The 16,425-nt window shown below is 55.4% G+C and overlaps 6 protein-coding genes across 6 annotated transcripts; 2 read left to right on the top strand and 4 right to left on the bottom strand.

Moving 5' to 3' along the window:
• Positions 1-1,445: 1,445 nt before the first annotated feature.
• Positions 1,446-2,066, bottom strand: EX895_000351 (uncharacterized protein; the record flags this gene model as incomplete). Its single annotated transcript, XM_029880952.1, has 1 exon — positions 1,446-2,066. One exon carries the CDS (start codon positions 2,064-2,066, stop codon positions 1,446-1,448), a length of 621 nt encoding a protein of 206 aa, XP_029742338.1.
• An 806-nt stretch (positions 2,067-2,872) lies between these two features.
• EX895_000350 (uncharacterized protein) lies at positions 2,873-4,510 on the bottom strand (the record flags this gene model as incomplete). The annotated part of the gene is made up of 1 exon (XM_029880951.1): positions 2,873-4,510. One exon carries the CDS (start codon positions 4,508-4,510, stop codon positions 2,873-2,875), a length of 1,638 nt encoding a protein of 545 aa, XP_029742337.1.
• A 1,476-nt stretch (positions 4,511-5,986) lies between these two features.
• Positions 5,987-8,407, top strand: EX895_000349 (uncharacterized protein; the record flags this gene model as incomplete). Its single annotated transcript, XM_029880950.1, has 1 exon — positions 5,987-8,407. One exon carries the CDS (start codon positions 5,987-5,989, stop codon positions 8,405-8,407), a length of 2,421 nt encoding a protein of 806 aa, XP_029742336.1.
• Positions 8,408-8,598: 191 nt separating this feature from the next.
• On the bottom strand, positions 8,599-10,092 carry EX895_000348 (uncharacterized protein; the record flags this gene model as incomplete). Its single annotated transcript, XM_029880949.1, has 1 exon — positions 8,599-10,092. One exon carries the CDS (start codon positions 10,090-10,092, stop codon positions 8,599-8,601), a length of 1,494 nt encoding a protein of 497 aa, XP_029742335.1.
• A 2,871-nt stretch (positions 10,093-12,963) lies between these two features.
• On the bottom strand, positions 12,964-13,412 carry EX895_000347 (uncharacterized protein; the record flags this gene model as incomplete). The annotated part of the gene is made up of 2 exons (XM_029880948.1): positions 12,964-13,021; positions 13,141-13,412. 2 exons carry the CDS (start codon positions 13,410-13,412, stop codon positions 12,964-12,966), a joined length of 330 nt encoding a protein of 109 aa, XP_029742334.1.
• Positions 13,413-15,140: 1,728 nt separating this feature from the next.
• EX895_000346 (uncharacterized protein) lies at positions 15,141-15,866 on the top strand (the record flags this gene model as incomplete). The annotated part of the gene is made up of 2 exons (XM_029880947.1): positions 15,141-15,175; positions 15,632-15,866. The coding sequence occupies 2 exons, from the start codon at positions 15,141-15,143 to the stop codon at positions 15,864-15,866; spliced, it is 270 nt and encodes an 89-aa protein (XP_029742333.1).
• Between the last annotated feature and the right edge of the window lie 559 nt (positions 15,867-16,425).

Genomic DNA, 16,425 nt, shown 5'->3' with positions numbered 1-16,425 from the left:
GTGGCCCGCCCATCCCTATACCTGGACTGACGCCAAAGAGACCAATTTCGATTCCGAGTATCGCTGAACCCGGCGATCATCATCATGGCGATCCTTCGAATGTTGTTCCCAGAGCTCGAGGTGTCGATCAGCCTTCGTCCGCTCCGCCTCACTTCGAAGGCCTTTTCTCAAGCCGTCCATTGCCGCACAAATTCGATGACCGTCCAGGACAAACTCGTCCGCTCGCGACCCTTCCCGGTTGCCACCCATCCATCTTGACTTCACCCTCGCAGACGCTCGGCGAGCTGCTTCAAATACACACTGAAGCGGTTTTCCCTACAGACGCCGCAATCATACGCGGTCTGCGGCCTACGATCCATGTCGGAGAGGCGAGTGATACGGAACGATATCAGCGCAACACGCTGATCCCACCAGGAGTCTTCGCGGATAGCCCGGCTGTCCCTGCTGTCTCTGCTGTCCCTGCTGTCCCTGCTGTCCCTGCTGTCCCTGCTGTCCCGCAGATTGCCATCGCTGCCGCTACAGCTGCATTAGCTTCGCCCTTTCATCAGCCTGACTCTGGACAGAATTATCACATGCATCCTACGCCGTCGACGAGCGATTCGAGCAACGCAGCTGCGAGTCATTCACGGACCCCCTCGGATGCTTCTTGTTTGCAAGAATGCCCATGCTCACTCCCGCCGAACAACGTATCATCGCTGTTAGGAGCGCGTCTTTCTCGCTTCACTGTTTCGCTGGACCTGCTTGTGAATTGGGCATGCATGATGGCACCGCTTTCACCTGCTCTCCTGTCCAGCAGCAATTGCCGACATCTCAGAAGGAGTTCTCGACCCGGATTACCCAGCAACATCGTTACAATGCACGTTCATCACCGTTCGACCTCGGCTTCTCCGTTCGCCCAACACCCAACGCTGCCGTTAACGACCCGGCTGCTTCATCGGCCCATAACATGCACAATGTTGGCCACGGTTCTCCTCACCCGGAACCGAGTCGCACCCCAGCCTCCACGCTCTTCCCGCCACTCTCGAGTCAGACCCATCCGAGCTCATACACGGAGCATGTCTCGGAGTCCGAACGGCTCTTCTTTTCTCACAGCGTAGACGAGGGCTGCTATGCGGACGATGAAGGCCAAAACGCTGACATGCACGATTGGAGTCTTAGCTGCGAAAGCCCGCAGCAGCCGCGAAGCAGGGATGGTGTCTCTAACGCCGAGCAGCAAGCACGATCAAGTTAAGCTACGAACTTAGCCGCTTCTGGAATGATTTACACGATCGCAAAGCTTCGTGTATAATCGCAATACATGATCTGAGAATTGAGCTGTTTCCGCTTCCTGTGCGATAGCAGTGATCGCAGTGTTGTATGACAATCGTATTGAATAGAGCAGGGGTATCGTTGATTGTGTTGAGTGCCGAGTTGATGCGACTGCGAGTGTGCGAAGAAAGGGTGTGTCAAGCGGCTTTTGAGTCAGATGTCGATGGATTGCTTGCTGGCGCCGTTGCAGCTGAAGAGGCAGATGCTGATTTGGTCGTAGTATTGTTGGCGGGCTTCTTCTTGACGACGCCCAAGAGCGCTGACGAGTTAGCTTTCCTCTTCTTCCTCGAACTAGGCGCAACCGCTGCTGCTGTACTGCCTCCCTCCTTCTCCTTCTCCTTCTCCTGCTCCTGCTCCTTCTCCTTCCTGCCTTCGGTCGTCAGCAGCGTCTTGCTCTCTTCTTTATCCACCGCATCTTTGCGGTCGCCTCCAGCGGTCACCTTGGCGGCCCGGAACGCCTGCAGCTCCTCGCGCTCCCTGCGCTCCTTTTCGCGCAGTTCGGCCTTGCGGGCGTGCTCGACCTGTGCAAGAAACTCGGACTCGCTCTCGTCGATCCCACGGAACTGGTTCGAGAGCTTGTACTTCTCGTCGTGCGCCTGGTCCTTCGCCTCCTTGTGTGCCTGCAGCCGCTCGAAAAGCGACCGTGGATCGTACTCTTCCGCTGTGGACGAAGAGGACCCTTTGCTGGAACGCGCCGCGTCCAGATCGCTCTGCGACACAAACCGCGACGCTACGCTCGTCTTGTTACTCCCCGACATATTTGCAGAGTCGCTGGAAAGGCGTGTAATGTGGTCGGAAGTGTCGGATGTCGTGCAATGCCTTGGCCCTGAACCGACTGGCTCTTGACGAGCTTGACAGACCAAGATGCAGTCTCGCAGTGTTGAACGCGGAAGATCAAGTTTGTGAGCATTCACCAAAGCGCCAATTCATACCCTTCTTGCCTAAATTCAGCTCGCATTCACACATTGTGGAGGCTCGCCCGATTTCCGCACTTCGCAGCCCCATAACCCAACCCCCACAACCCTGACTACTCCTTCACACACGTCCTCACCTCAGACACACTCTCACTCCGCAGACCAATTTTACAGTAACGACGACATTTGCATGGGATGATGAAGAGTATAGGGGCACAAAAGAAGCGACAATGACATGCATGGATGAGAGGGGGGACTGGTTGTGGTGGAGTACATTGTAGTGTGTATTGAGGGGTTCTGACTGAGAGGCAGGACACTTTGAACAAAGGGGAAACGAGTAACATACGTTTGACGCGGAGGGTAGACGCTACTATCGAAGAGAAAGACACGCCTCACCACCTGCGACCTTGGCTGAGGGGAAAGACGGGTTTTCGAAAGCGCTCCCTGCAAACTTACCTTTTTGTGTGGGGACTGCGGATGCGCACACCACCCTCACCAAGCTACATAGATAGCGACTTGGCTGACTAGATTGCAAGGTGGAAACGACGAGCGATCAGGTATCAATTTGTATCATGCTGTCATATTCATGACTTGGACATGTGAGTGGGCCATCGAGGCTCGACGGCGGAGGGCTGCTACAAAGCCCGACTCTACTGCTGCATACCGTTCTGGGCGGGAGCAAAGTTGAACCCACCCTGAGGAGCGTTGAGGTCAGACTGGAAAGCAAAGGCACCCGTCTCATCGACCTGAGGAGCACCAAGGCCGGTGTCCTGCGCCTCGTCGTCTGGGAAGTACTTGTCCATGATGTAGAAGCACTTCTTGTAGATGTCGAGGTTCTCGTGGTGTTGCAAATTGTGAATAGAAACCATACCACCGCACTCTTCGATGTGGAGTGCATATGCATTGGGAGCATCGCCGCCGGCAGCTTCGCGGTCCATCTCGCCGACCTTGAGGATGTTCTCCAAGCCATCAAGCGCGACCTGGATGATCTTGTTATCCAAGAGCAGCAAGAGGTCGCAGAGCGGCTTGATGCAGCCTTGCGAGACGAGGTAACGGATCTGCTGGGGCTCCGAGAGACCACCGCTGGTAGCGTTGCTGATGGCCCAGCAAGCCTCCTTCTTGGTCTTGTGGTCACCATGCTGGAGAATGTCAATGAGGGGAGGAATGATGTTGGCGTCGATGACGGCCTGAATCTGCTGCGACGAGCCGGCGGTGATGTTGGAGATGGTCCAGCAGGCCTCCTTGCGGATTCCCTCCTTGGGCGAGGAGAGCAGCGAGAGCAGAGGCGGGAGCGCACCGGATGAAATGACAACCTGAGTCTGGTAGTCGTCGCCCGTCACAATGTTGCCGACGGAGCGGAGTGCTGGGGTCTGAACAGCAGTGGAAGGGTGGGTGAGCAGGTCCACGAGGCGGCGGCAGACACCGGACTCGATAACGCCCTGGATCTTTTCGTTGGCACCGTCCGAGAGGTACGAGATGGCCCAGCAGGCGTCGATGAGCACCTCGTCGTCCATCGAGTAGACGAGCTTGGTAAGGACACTGAGGGCGGGTGAGACCTGGTTCCAGTCGGGCTGAGGGTTCTTGCCACGGCAAAAGTTGCTGAGCGTCCATGTTGCGTTGCGGAGCATGCTCTGCTTGTGGTTCTCGCTCAGGAGGGCGATCAAGGGACGCATGGCGCCGGCCGAGAGGACATAGTCACGGCACTTGGGGCTGTCACCGGCAATGTTACCGAGCGCCCAGACGGCCTGCTCCTTAACGTCCAGGACGGGCGAGGAGAGGAGCTCGATAAAGACGGGGACAGCGCCCTCGTTGATGACGACCTGGGTGTGATCCGAAGTACCGGAGGCGATGTTGGTGAGCGCCCAAGCGGCCTCGAATTGGATCATGCTGTGTACGCTACGAAGGAACTCGACAAAGCGAGGCACGACGCCAGCAGCGATGACGCGCTCGATGGGAGGGTTCTTCTCCTTGGAGAGAAGCTTGCGGAACTTCATGGTGGCGTCGAGCTGTCGGTCGAGGTTGTCGCTCATGGCGTCCTCGATCATTTTTGGGAGTTCGTCTGCGAGCTGGGCTTCAATGGCGGCGGACTGTGTGTCGTCATCATCCGAGTCTGGGTCGGAGTCGTCGCCGACGTTGAGGTTCCTTCGCTTTGCCATGGACTCCTCGCGCTTCTGACGACGAATCTCGACCTGAGCCTCTTCACGCCTGCGACGAAGCTCATCCTGCTTGAAGACACCTTTCGCCTTGTAGTTGTCCTGACGACGCGACATATCACGGATGCCAGACATGGTGAGTGAGCGTGCTGGTGGGAAGAGGAGGTTGCGGTATGCAGATCTTGTGTGGTCAGACGAGCGAATCGAAGCAGGAACAGATGTCGTACGGATGTTGGATGGTCTGTAGGCTTGAACGAGACAGATGACCAGCAATCAAGGAAGCGAGCAGAGGACGGGGTGTGATGGTGATGGATGGTGGTGATGGTAGATGAGATGGAAAGGTGATTGTGGAGAAGTGCGACAAAGGCGAAAGTCAACTCGAATGACATCCCACACCGAAGACTTTGACAGAGTTTGAGCCGTGCAGAGTTACACTTTCAGACAGAGCGGTATGCGTGTGTGCGAAAAAAACGGAGACCAACACCTTAGAAAACACACTCGCCTCACTCACAACCACACAAAATACAGTAAATTCAATTGAGGGCTTTTCTTTGCACGCACGCAACCCATACACCACAGAAACACCACACAGACCTCTCTCGAGTTTTTGGATAATCTGAAAAGAAAAGAAAAAATCGCATTCAATCTTGAGCAGGTGGCGAGTTCATCCGGTGCCTGCCCCAAAGAATCCATGCTGCGACCTCCTTGCTTGATTGATGAGCAGCTGCCTTTGCCAGTGGTTGCTGTGGCAGCACACCTATTAATGCATCCACTTTTACCGAGCGTCGTGAGTGAATCCAATGGTCCCGTAGCTGCTCTGGCATGCCGTCATCTTGTCAGACACCAACCAACCAAGATGGTGCGCGTCATTCTGTCGCTTGATTCGGCGGGATTGCTGCGCTTTCTCTTTCGTACGAAATATAGACCGGAAGCACATCGCCGATCTCGCTTAGAAGTGACATTTGTTCAGCGCGCTACAGTCTCACACTGTTCAAGAAAAACGGATAACAAAGCCGAAGTCCGGTCGTGAGTCCGAGGCTCACCGGGCTTAAGGCTGCTGCTAGGTCGGAAGCTGGCCGCGGTACCCATACATTTGTCACTGCCCACTCCACCTTGATATCATGCCGTGAGACTACAGTGCAGTGAACATCATCGTCGTCGTGCTACTTCGCCGTGAGCATGGTCTAATGCGGAAGTCTATCAACAAGAGGCGCTGAAAGTGGCAATGCTAGTAAGCGGATTCGGCCTTGAAAGTTGAAAATGAACAAAGGCGTATTAGAGCCGCGGAAAACAAGGCTTGCTGGAATCGACGAATCAGCACGAGTGAGTGCGGTGCCTCTCAATTCTTCCCCCGCTCTCAACTCACTTAGTCATTTCTAGCGTGATACAACCGAAATGGGTGTTGGCAGCCGCTCTCATTCGAGCTCGTCCGGTACATAATTCACGGCCAGCCTATCCGACGATTGCTTTGGGGGCCACCTCGTTCCTCTGCTACTTACTTGCTTCTCCGTCTTCATCATCATCGCTTCAAGGAAGTCCCTCGATTGGCAAGACGGTCGCATAAGCATGCATGCTGTTGCTTCTGCCTCTCATCCTTTGCGTCGAGACAGGATGCAGACCGCCAACTCCCACAGCGCCGTCACTCAGGGTGACCTGGAACTGCTCGATGTTCTCACCTCGATGCCTTCCTCCTTCCCGCACCAGCCCAGCTATGCTTCTTCGTCCTCCTCGTCCAAGCCGAGACCACTGTCCACCCTCAATGCTCTGAGGAGGCCCCCCATCGATCCCATGGTCCTAGCTGCAAGTCTGAGCTCCGGTCCACACGTCACCCGCCACCATTTCCACCACTCATTCGGCAGCCATGCTCATACTTCCAACTCGCAGCAGATGCCCGCCAGCCAGCGCAGGGCGGCGGCGGCAGCTGCTGCAGCTACCGCATCTGCTTCTACATCCTCCACATCCGGCGATGCATCTTCACGTCCAGTGCAAACACGCTCCAGACGCCAATCGGGAGCGAGTGGCTCGTATGCAAACTGCGACTTTGACGATTTTGAAGATCCTTCTCCAAGCGCCAATGTTGCCTCTTCCTCATCCGTCAAGATCGATCCCGTCCCCGAGGTGACAGACGAAGAGCGAGCCTTCTATGCAAGCAGACAAGCTCCTCGCAGCGTTCGTTTGCAGCAGCAGAAGGAGCTCGAGCTCAAGCGCGTTCAAGTTCAAGCCCAGGCTCAAGCCAGCAAGGCTCGACAGTCCGCTCAGCAGGAAGACGGCAGGAACCAGGCTGTTACGCAGGCGACCGGCATCCGAGCCAGTGATGAGCCTGCCCAACCTGAACTTCTCAATCAGCCGGGCAACCAAGCAGCAAAGACGGTGCTTGTGCCCCCCTCCGCACCCGCAAACAAGATTGCACAAGCGCTCGACGAGCGAAAGGCTGCCGTCGCTGCAGCAACCGTCGCTCCGTCCCACATTCCGCTGACACCCACAGCTGAGACTTTGGCATACATGCCCGCCCAGGTCAGCACGCCACTCGGCAAGCCCGGCATCGCCTCGATCGTCCGACCGCCCCCCGTCCGCGTCCGATGCTACGCCCGCACCCGTGTTCCAACTCCCCACGGCGAAGTCTTTTGCCACCTCTACAAGAACACGCACGACACCAAGGAGCACCTGGCGCTGGTCATCGATCCTTACCAGAACGACGAAGGCAGCACCCAGATGGGCCCGGACGGCCGCCCCGTTAAGGAATCGGATCCGCTTTACCAGCAGCAATCGCTTCGTAGCAAGTCGCTCGATGAGGTGTGGGGCCCTGAAGAGACGGATATGGAACGTATTGTTCGAGGAGCCTACGTGGGCAGACTGGGTCCCAGTTTCCAGGTCGCCTCCAAGCCGCTGCCGCGCCACTCGCATCCGCAGCACGCACGCTCGCACATTGCGGATGGAGGCGATGACACGCTGGCGCCGCTGGTACGCATTCACTCTGAGTGTTTTACGGGCGAGACCATCGGCAGTCAACGTTGTGATTGCGGTGAGCAGCTCGACGAGGCCATCCGACTCATCTCCGAGGCGTACGATTCATCGAAATCTGCTGGTGGTCAGCATCCCAATCAACAGCAGCAGCAGAAGCGGAAATTGGGCCGGGGAGTCATTGTTTATCTGCGCCAAGAGGGTCGTGGTATTGGACTGCTGGACAAGCTCATGGCGTACAACCTGCAGGATATGGGTCATGACACGGTTTCAGCCAACATCTTGCTGGGGCATCTGCCGGATGCGCGCAAGTACGACATCGCCTCGGCCATTTTGCGGGACCTGGGTGTGGATGAGTGTCGGTTGCTGACCAACAACCCGGAAAAGATGGAGGCATTGGAGGCGGAGGGGGTGAAAGTCACGGAGAGAGTGGGCATGGTGCCGAGGGTGTGGAAGTTTGGCAAGGCGTTGCGCCGGAAGAAGCACAAGAAGAGTCGTAGTGCGAGGAGCAAGGCTGAGGCCAAGGTTGGCTCTAGTCGCGCCGCTGCTGCTGCTGCAGGTGGAGGCAGTCGCGCAAGCGCCAAGAAGGCCTCGTCCCTGCTACGCCAGATCAACTTGGGTGGTCTTGACGGCAGTGTCATCTCGCAAGCCGGAACCAACACGGAGTCGGAATCCGAAATCGACCCGACCACCGCAGGACTGCGTCACCAGGGTGAAGACATTCTCAACCCGGACGACCGCTTCGAGTCCGATTACGACGACGGCCATCACCACGAACACAGCGATTGCGACGAGGAAGACGACAGCGGCAGCGACTCGGGCGACTCGTACATCGACCACGTGCTCAGGAGATCCGGCACCACCATGATCGGTGCCTCCATCACCAAAGGCCCGGAGTTGGAAAAGTACCTGCGCACCAAAGTGGAGCGTATGGGCCACTTGTTGACTGTCCCCAACGACGAGAAAGATGCGCACAGAGACGCACCGAACGCCGATGTGGAAGGGGACGATGAAGCGCCTGTCTCACAACCCAACTCGGACGACGAAGGTCTGCTTGCCACTGAACAATAGAGCCGCTCTCCCAGCCTCACATCCATATCACACCAACAAGATGCTGTGCCTTCAAGCGCAGGACAATGTGACCGTTTCAATAAAAAGTAATGAGTGACAATAGGTTCGATATAGGATGTGGTCGCTTCGTGTGTTCGAGTGTGTCTTGCGAGACGAGAACAATCGATGACAATGTTCCAGCGAGTGTCGAATCAATACGACTGTTGTCCGCCTCTCACAGGCGGCGACTGATGCTGCAGCAAGCTCCTCCTCTTGTTCTTGGCCATTTCCTTTTTCAGCGCAGCTCCATCGAGCGGCTTGAGCAGCTCAAACGCACACAGCAAGTCCTCCGAGACCGACATGACGGCGCCAAAGTTGTCGAATTCGCCGCAGTAGTTGGGTGCCGAGAAGATGGTGACGAGCGTGCGCTCGTTCCAGAACTCGTATCCGTCCTCGACGACCATGTGTGCACGGCAGATGAGGTCGAAATCGTACTGTGCCAGGAACTGCTGAATGACGGCTTTGCCGAAACAGTACGAGACGCCGCGTTCGTTGTCCTCCCAGTCGAGCGCAGTATCTGAAGGATCCGACCAGAGCAGGTCGTTGAGCAAACCATAGTCGGGCACGTCGGTGGGGCGTTCGATGCGGCGAATGTCGTCCATATTCGAGAGCGAGGGGGAGAGGCCGCCATGCACGCAAAAGATCTTGGATGCGACCACGGCAGCAATGGGCAGCGTGTTGAATACGTCGATGAATGTCTTCCAGATCTTGATGTTGACGCGACGCTTGCATTCGTCGTAGAAGCCGTAGACACGGGTCACGTTGGCGCACTCGTGGTTTCCACGGAGGAGGAAAAAGTTCTCGGGGTACTTGATCTTGTAGCAGAGGAGTAGCAGGATGGTCTCGAGCGACTGCTTGCCTCGATCGACGTAGTCGCCCAAGAAGAGATAGTTGGCGGATGGCGGAAAGCCGCACATCTCGAACAGCCGAAGAAGATCGTGGTATTGACCGTGTGTATCGCCTACAATCTTGACGGGTGGGCTGAGCTCGATGAGTGTGGGTTGCGAGAGGAAGATCTCGCGCGCGGCTTGGCAGACGGCGGTGATCTCTGCGTTTTTTAGCGCTGGTTTGGGAATCTTGCCCGAGTATCCTGCTTCGAGCAAGCGCGAAATCATGTCGTCAATGTCAAACGTGCGCACCTGGTCGCCGGCACCGGCCGCTTGAGAAGACTTGCTTGCAGAGCCCGGGAAGCCTGCGTTGCCGCCCTGCGCAAGCGGGTTTGAGAGGATGGTGTTGGCTGTGGGAACAGAGGTGCTTTGCGATGCGGCGTCATGCGCTGACAGCCCAGCTGCAGCATCGGAAGCGGGCGCTGATCTGGCCGCGGCGGGACTGCCCACCTCGCTGGTTTCGTCTTGACCTTCGAGTACGTTGCGGGCCGAGGGTGATGGAGAGGGTAGGGGAGATTCATGCCGGCTGACGCCTCCTCGCTTTTCGATCTTGGCAGGGGCGGAAGAGCCGTTGTTTGAGAGACCTCCTGCGCCGTTTTCGGAGACGGCGAGCGAGTCCTTGCTCTTGGCGCGAAGCATGTTGGAGGAATCGGAACCGGACAGACCGTTGGAGGCCTCGATGCTGTCGTCGCCATCCTGTAGCTTGGACTTACCCTTCCGGGACGAGCCGCCCATGATCTTGCCGAAGGACTTGAACATGGTTGCTGTGGCTTATATGGAGGAGTGTGCGATCAAGAAAACCCCAAACGGTACAGCGAGGAGAGTCTGCCGTGGTGTCGGTGTGCGAGGAGATCGGCAGCTTGTTTCTGAGGCGAATGAACACAAGATGCAACGCCTGGGGAAAGACTTCAGCGAATGGTGGCTGAGAAGCGAGAATCGAGACCGGTGCAACGACGCAGTCTGGAGCAATCTGTGCCTCGAAGCTTAGCAGCGGGATTGGCGACTGAAGGAGCGAGCAACGCGTGTGCAAGCAAGCTCGATCGAATTTGCTTTGACACCGGCGGTAGCGTAGGTCGAGCGCAGAGCGTGCAACAGAAGGATCGAAGCAGCACTTAGCGGGCCTCTTCTCGATTCAAGGTTTTGGACGAGATTCCTAATGCCGGTGATCGAGGCTCGAGGTTGAGAGATGCGAAGGCTGACCGAGCAGTGCGCTGGCTGACACCTGTAAGCAACACTGTGTAGCTCCAGAGGTTCGACGGCCGTTGAGCTGTAGCAAGCTCTGAACAAGGTCTGGCGCCGGTGGTGTAGACCAAAGGAAAGGTAGGCGAGAGTAGAGAGCAGTGAGCAGTGAGATGGTGTGTTTGTGTGTGTGGGTAAAGATGAGGTTGGAAGCAAGCCAAGAGCGACTGAGTATAATTGTGTCGTGTCAGCCTGAATTGTGTCGAGTGTGTGTGTGTGCGTGCGTCTCCGCGTATGTGTGTATGATTTTGTGACAGTGGCCAAGTGGCTGTTGAGGAAAGCGAAATTCATGTCCGTGCTGTCGTTTCTCAGCAAGTCTCGCTGAGTCGCGACGGGCCGACCGACAAGAGCCGGGCTAAGGCTGCGCCAGCTCGTCGCTCTGTCCGCTTGCGGCCTCGGGCCAAATTGTGTTTTCCTCTCTTTTTGTTTCTCGCCAAGAGAGCCAGCCCCTCGTCCGCCTGCACTCATCTTTTCCCCCTCTTAGCTCCACTCGCAGTGAGCCCTTACCCCGAGAAGGACCTGTGACTGTAGCGAAAACTGAGACCAAAAAGCTCTGCTCCGTTGCATCAAGCTTATGCCCCAGCTCCAGCCAGTGCACGGTGCAGCCCGCTGCCTATCCGCGTTCCTTCTCCTTGGCTCGCTATGGCTTGCTTGCGGACCTCAACTTCAGGGATGAAGAGCACAAATTTGCCTTGGCTGCGTACCAGTGAGATACGAGGAGCCTGCCAGAAGCATGCTCGTGTCAACAGTCACCCGCGTGTCGCGGTGTTCGGTCGCAAACAATAGCCGCAAGGGCCTGCTTTGTTGTTGCAACGATGACACAAGGCCACAGTGTGGTGCAGCTGCTGGACAGAAATTATTTCATGTCTTCTTCATAGGCACTCATTGACGTCTGCCTTCGTTCCTTTGAACGGATCGGCGACTCTGCAAGACACCACCGCCTTTCGAGGTCACCCTGGCTCTACTTTGGCCAGCATGTGCGACGTTGCCTTATGGATATTGCAAGGTGCGCTGCGTTTTCCTTTCTAACAGCTGCTGCTGCGAGAATGATGGGTCCAAGGAAAAGTGAGGGCGATCTTCTTGTTAGTCGCTCTTGTCACTTGGCAGCTGTGAGCTTGATATAAAAATTCCATCAGGCGACTGTGACATGGACGGTCGTGTGCTTGATAGCGTGTGTGTATGTGCGTGAGTGTTGGATGCTCTATCGAAGCAAGCGAGCCAGGATGCTTTCTTAGCAGCGCGTGGTTGGACTCCGAGGCGGTGCTTGAACAAAAAGCGGGGTTGTCATGCCAGCTTCGTTCGGGTTTTTTAGGCATGAAGCAGGGACATACGTTCGCTGGCCAGCATAATGATGCGGAACTAAGGGTTCATTCCAGATATATTAGGCATGTTCGCCAGCCCTTCTGTTGGTGGCTCTCAGACCCACATTGGAACGGAAACGAACGCATGGAGGCTTTGCACCGGCCGCTGTGCTGCTGCCTCCATCAGTTCAAAGGACGGGCTTTCTCGTCCGTGCTGTCGCCACCAAACCCGACGATGGCGTCGATGCCGAAATACGATTGCAGCTCTACTTCGCCATCTCATCACCCCGAAATAGGCTTCAAGTGATGCTCCGTGGGTTTTCTTATTGAATGGCAAGAGAATCGACTGATGCATCTCTTGGCAGCGAGCGGGAATCAGCATCTCGATGATGAGTGTGTTTGAAATCGGGAAAACTCCACTCGGTAACCGTCGAACCCCATCACCGTTCTCAGGAACTCGCGTGGCCGCCTTCGTGCGTAATATTCCATTCCTTGACTGCCTTTCTCGTGCTTCATCTACAGTATCTCTTATGAGACTCACGGCAAGCCAACTGAAGATGGGCACAAACACCTCTTCACCCGCAGCGTACGTCGACGAGAGTGCAGGTCTATCTGGAATCGCCAGGATGGGCGGCGCTCAACCACGAAAAGAAAATCACGGTCACGAGCACCGCACGTGCTCAAGTCGGTCCAACGACAACTGCATCGCAGCAACACTCGTCGATACGAGCCAGTGTCAATACCTTGCCGCCATGTCAGTCTGCGCAGAAACCGACAAGCTGGCATTGCTCGACCTCGCCGGGAGGTTTGATGCCCTATCCTTCCGTCTTGTCCGAGGTCAATTAAATACCCTGTAAACCTTCGCGTTTTGTATGTCCCAGCCGCTCTCACCAACTTCACAGACAGTCGCATGGTGTCGACGCAAGAGGAGGTACCTGTATGCAAATAGCATTTTTGGGTTGGGCCGATGTGTGTGGTGCAGCGTCCCATAGGTGAAAGAAATGTACATGGAAAGTAGACTCATTACACACGAAGAGGATGTTGCTACAAAGAGCAAAAGATCGTCCGTCAAGCGCATGCCGAGGCTACTTTAGGCAGCAACGGTGGAGAGGAGGTCGGAGTCACCGGCGTCGAGGATGGTCATGACACTGTTCGAGTTGACAAGGTAGAAAATGACGGCATCGACATGGTCAGCTGGAATTCCATCGAGGACGTATGCCGCAATGGTGCACTGTCCATGGACATGCTGTGGTCTAATAAAACTTACCCGACGCGGAAGAGCTTACCGGCAGCAGTACCAAGGGCGACGTTGGTGCCCTGGTAGTGGTGGACGGCAGTCTTGGAAAGCATGGCGTAGTACTCGATCTCGGACTTGCGCAGAGGGGGCGTGTTGGCCGAGATGAGCACGAGCTTAGCCTTGCCAGAGCGCATGTTCTTGAGAGCACTCTTAAGGCCGAGGGCGACCTTACCAGACTTGATAACAAGCTGGAGCTTGGTGTTGATGTTGTCCTGGGACGACTTCTTAGCCTTGGGAGCCATGGTGACTGTCGGGTGGTGAGAAAGGAGAAAAGATAGGGATGGGTGGTGTGTTGAAAGAAAGGCCTCCAGTAAGTATCACGTGTGATGCTTAACTTTCGCAGGCAAGGTCCCTGTAGAGCACGAGGGAACCAGTCGTAGTCGAAGAAGAGCAAAGGTGCAAAAGTGGGAAAGGTCGGCATGCAATTCTTTCTTTGTCCGAGTCGCACACAAATCCGAAACATCATCCCGACATGTCCATAGCGATCCTCCCAAAACTCTTCCAGACTGGTCATCAGATTTCCGGTGCTGCTGCAGAACGTATCTGTCCGTGGTGTTGCTACTTTCTGATGGCAGGTCGGAACGTGTGCAGTTTTGTAGTGGTCTGGTCGATTTCTTCCGATGTTGCTGCCGTGGCATTGAAGGAGTACGAACTCCTTCTTCAAGGCGATTTGTGACCCGTTGCAGTCAAACGAGACAATGCTGCTGTCCGATTCCTTCCAGACCAGGCACCATCATGCTTCGCCAAACTTCGAATGCGGTCTGACCATCTCTGTCCTGGTTTCCCCCAATGACGACGACTGTGCTTCTGCTGCTTCAGCTGCTGGTGATGTTGGCTACTTACGCTATGTTATGTATATGCGGTGAGGTCGAGTGTTGACTTGGAGAGAACGGAAGGAACGATGGCTTTGAGACTTGTGCCGACATCTGCCTCCCTCCCGCCCTCGCAGTCACCAATCCGCGCTCTCTCGACTTGAGTTTCCGTCGCTTTGCAAAAGTCTTTTTTCTCGCGAGCTCCAAGTTTCCGTTCAAACTAACATTCGACTGAGTCGCAAAAATGGCCTTCTTCTCAAATTACACGCAGTGGCGAATTTTGCGCCTTGATTTGACAGTAGAAAGCGTGGCGTGCAACTGGAAAGGAAAACTTCAACCTATCGAGAGCGTGGGAGTTTTTCTACACGTGACCTCATTTTGCCCGAAAAAAAGGAGTTTGGCTGAGATGCTGGCTGTTGGCGGATCACGGCATGTCTCTGTAGAGATGGCTCAAGGCCATCCATCGGTCGAGACTGGCGAGCAGTTGCGAAGAGTTGACTGCGTTTGGCTGTCCGTTCAAGAGCGCTGGCCGCCGAGTGTGAGGGCAAAGCCAGTTGGAGATCTCAGTCTGGAAGTCGCACCGTCGGAAACAGCGAGCTGCAAGCCAGCAAGGTCTGAAGGCTCTCGTCGCTATCGCACCTTCTCTCTGCTCCCACCAGTAACTCTCAAGACATACTCTAGCCAAGGTAAGCTCGACATTCGGCATCACGACCAACAACATCTGAGGACAATTCCAGCATTGCGATTCGAATCGGAACCACCCACCTAGGCTGTTAGCCTCCCAGCATCATTCTTTTCGACAAACCGAATCCGAACCGTACAAAGCTGCGTTCCAACTAGACCGTCTGTCAAACAAAGCTGGTCACATAGCTTCAATAGCTTCCAAAGTGACAGCCCAACCTTATTGCAAAAGCTCTAGACCACCGTTGATCCGACGACTAACACACGCCGGTAGCTCCGATACATTCGACGAAAGGCTCAACATCTGAAGAGTCGAACGCTCGTCGGAATCTTCGCTTCCATCCACCAACATTTCTATCGCATTGCAGTTTCCGGATTGTCCTCAGACCACAGACCCTGCCACCATAACAACTTCATCACACAGTCTCTAACTCTCGACCGATTTTCCAACACCCTTTTCTTGCAACCAACCAAAAGATGACGAAGGGTACCACCTCTTTCGGTAAGCGACAGTAAGTATCACTCGGCAACTCGATGCCTCACCAGTTCGCACACAGCAAAGCATAGCAAAGAAGGTCGCGTGCGATTTGATGGAGACGTTTGCAAGAGGTTTCTTGGTGGACAGAGCGGAGGTTTACTGTTGCTGGACGAAATCGCAGCGCCATCCGTGGTGCATCGTGAACGGACGTTAGGAAGTTGGTGGAGATCAGTCAGGTTGCAGGAACGACACCAATACGTTTGGCACTCTTGAATCTTCGCAGCAGATTCACGGCGTCTTGCAAGGTGGGAGGTTGTAACAAAATTGGAGACCGAAGATTCAAACGCAGTCACAGAGACATGGCAAGGACGCAGGAGATGGACACGACGCTCTACTTTCGACTCAGCGTGTGAACATGGGCGCACGAACAGCTCAATTCAGAGCAACCCGCTCACCACTACTTCTACTTTCAATCGTTTGCACCAAACAGCACCAAGACGCACACCGTCTGCCGACGATGCAACGCTCGTGCCTTCCACCGTCAAAAGAAGGTCTGCGCTTCGTGCGGTTACCCCGCTGCCAAGATCCGCTCCTACGAGTGGGGCCAGAAGGCTAAGCGCAGAAAGACCACCGGTACCGGCCGCATGCGCTACCTCAAGAACGTCAGCCGCCGTGCCAAGAACGGTTTCCAGACTGGCGCCCCCGGCAAGAAGGTCGCCGCCTAAACATGTGAATTGTCCCTATAACATTCCATGCCACCGTTTCTCGATCCCTTCTGTTCCGCGTTCTCGTTACTGCACTTTCGTTTGACGTCGCAAATCTTCCGACGTCTCCAGCATATCCCCCCTCTCTCTTGACAGCGACTCGGACAATTTCAACACGGAAAGTCTGTGTCGCGTCGAGTTCCATCACATCCAAAAAAACGGACCCACCAATCCTTCCTTCTAGGTTCTCGAGCCTCTGCATTAAAATCAAGCTGAGCTCACGCCAAGGGTGAGGAGGAAGCGAACATCGGTCTTGCGTCAAGAGTCTACGTTCGCGTCGGCTCTTTTCGCGTTGTACATCACATCCGCCCACAAGCACAATCCTCACTATCTTCAAACTCTCGCTCTTCCCCCCGTGTCGCCCTTGCACAAAATACATGACTTTCAGATTTCATTCCATGGGCCTTGGTCCTCTGCATCGCTGGAAGGGAAGCGTGCGTGTGAACATCCTTGCTTCAGCAGGTGAGGCAAGCAGCGGTGCAGCACAGAGAGTGTCACACGACAGACGACAGGGGCAATT

The sequence above is a fragment of the Sporisorium graminicola genome, chromosome SGRAM_1, assembly GCF_005498985.1.
Source record: "Sporisorium graminicola strain CBS 10092 chromosome SGRAM_1, whole genome shotgun sequence".
In the NCBI taxonomy this organism is placed as follows: Eukaryota; Fungi; Basidiomycota; class Ustilaginomycetes; order Ustilaginales; family Ustilaginaceae; genus Sporisorium; species Sporisorium graminicola.
The sequence above is the reverse complement of the archived record's forward strand: the minus strand, read 5'-3'. Positions and strand labels throughout refer to the sequence as shown.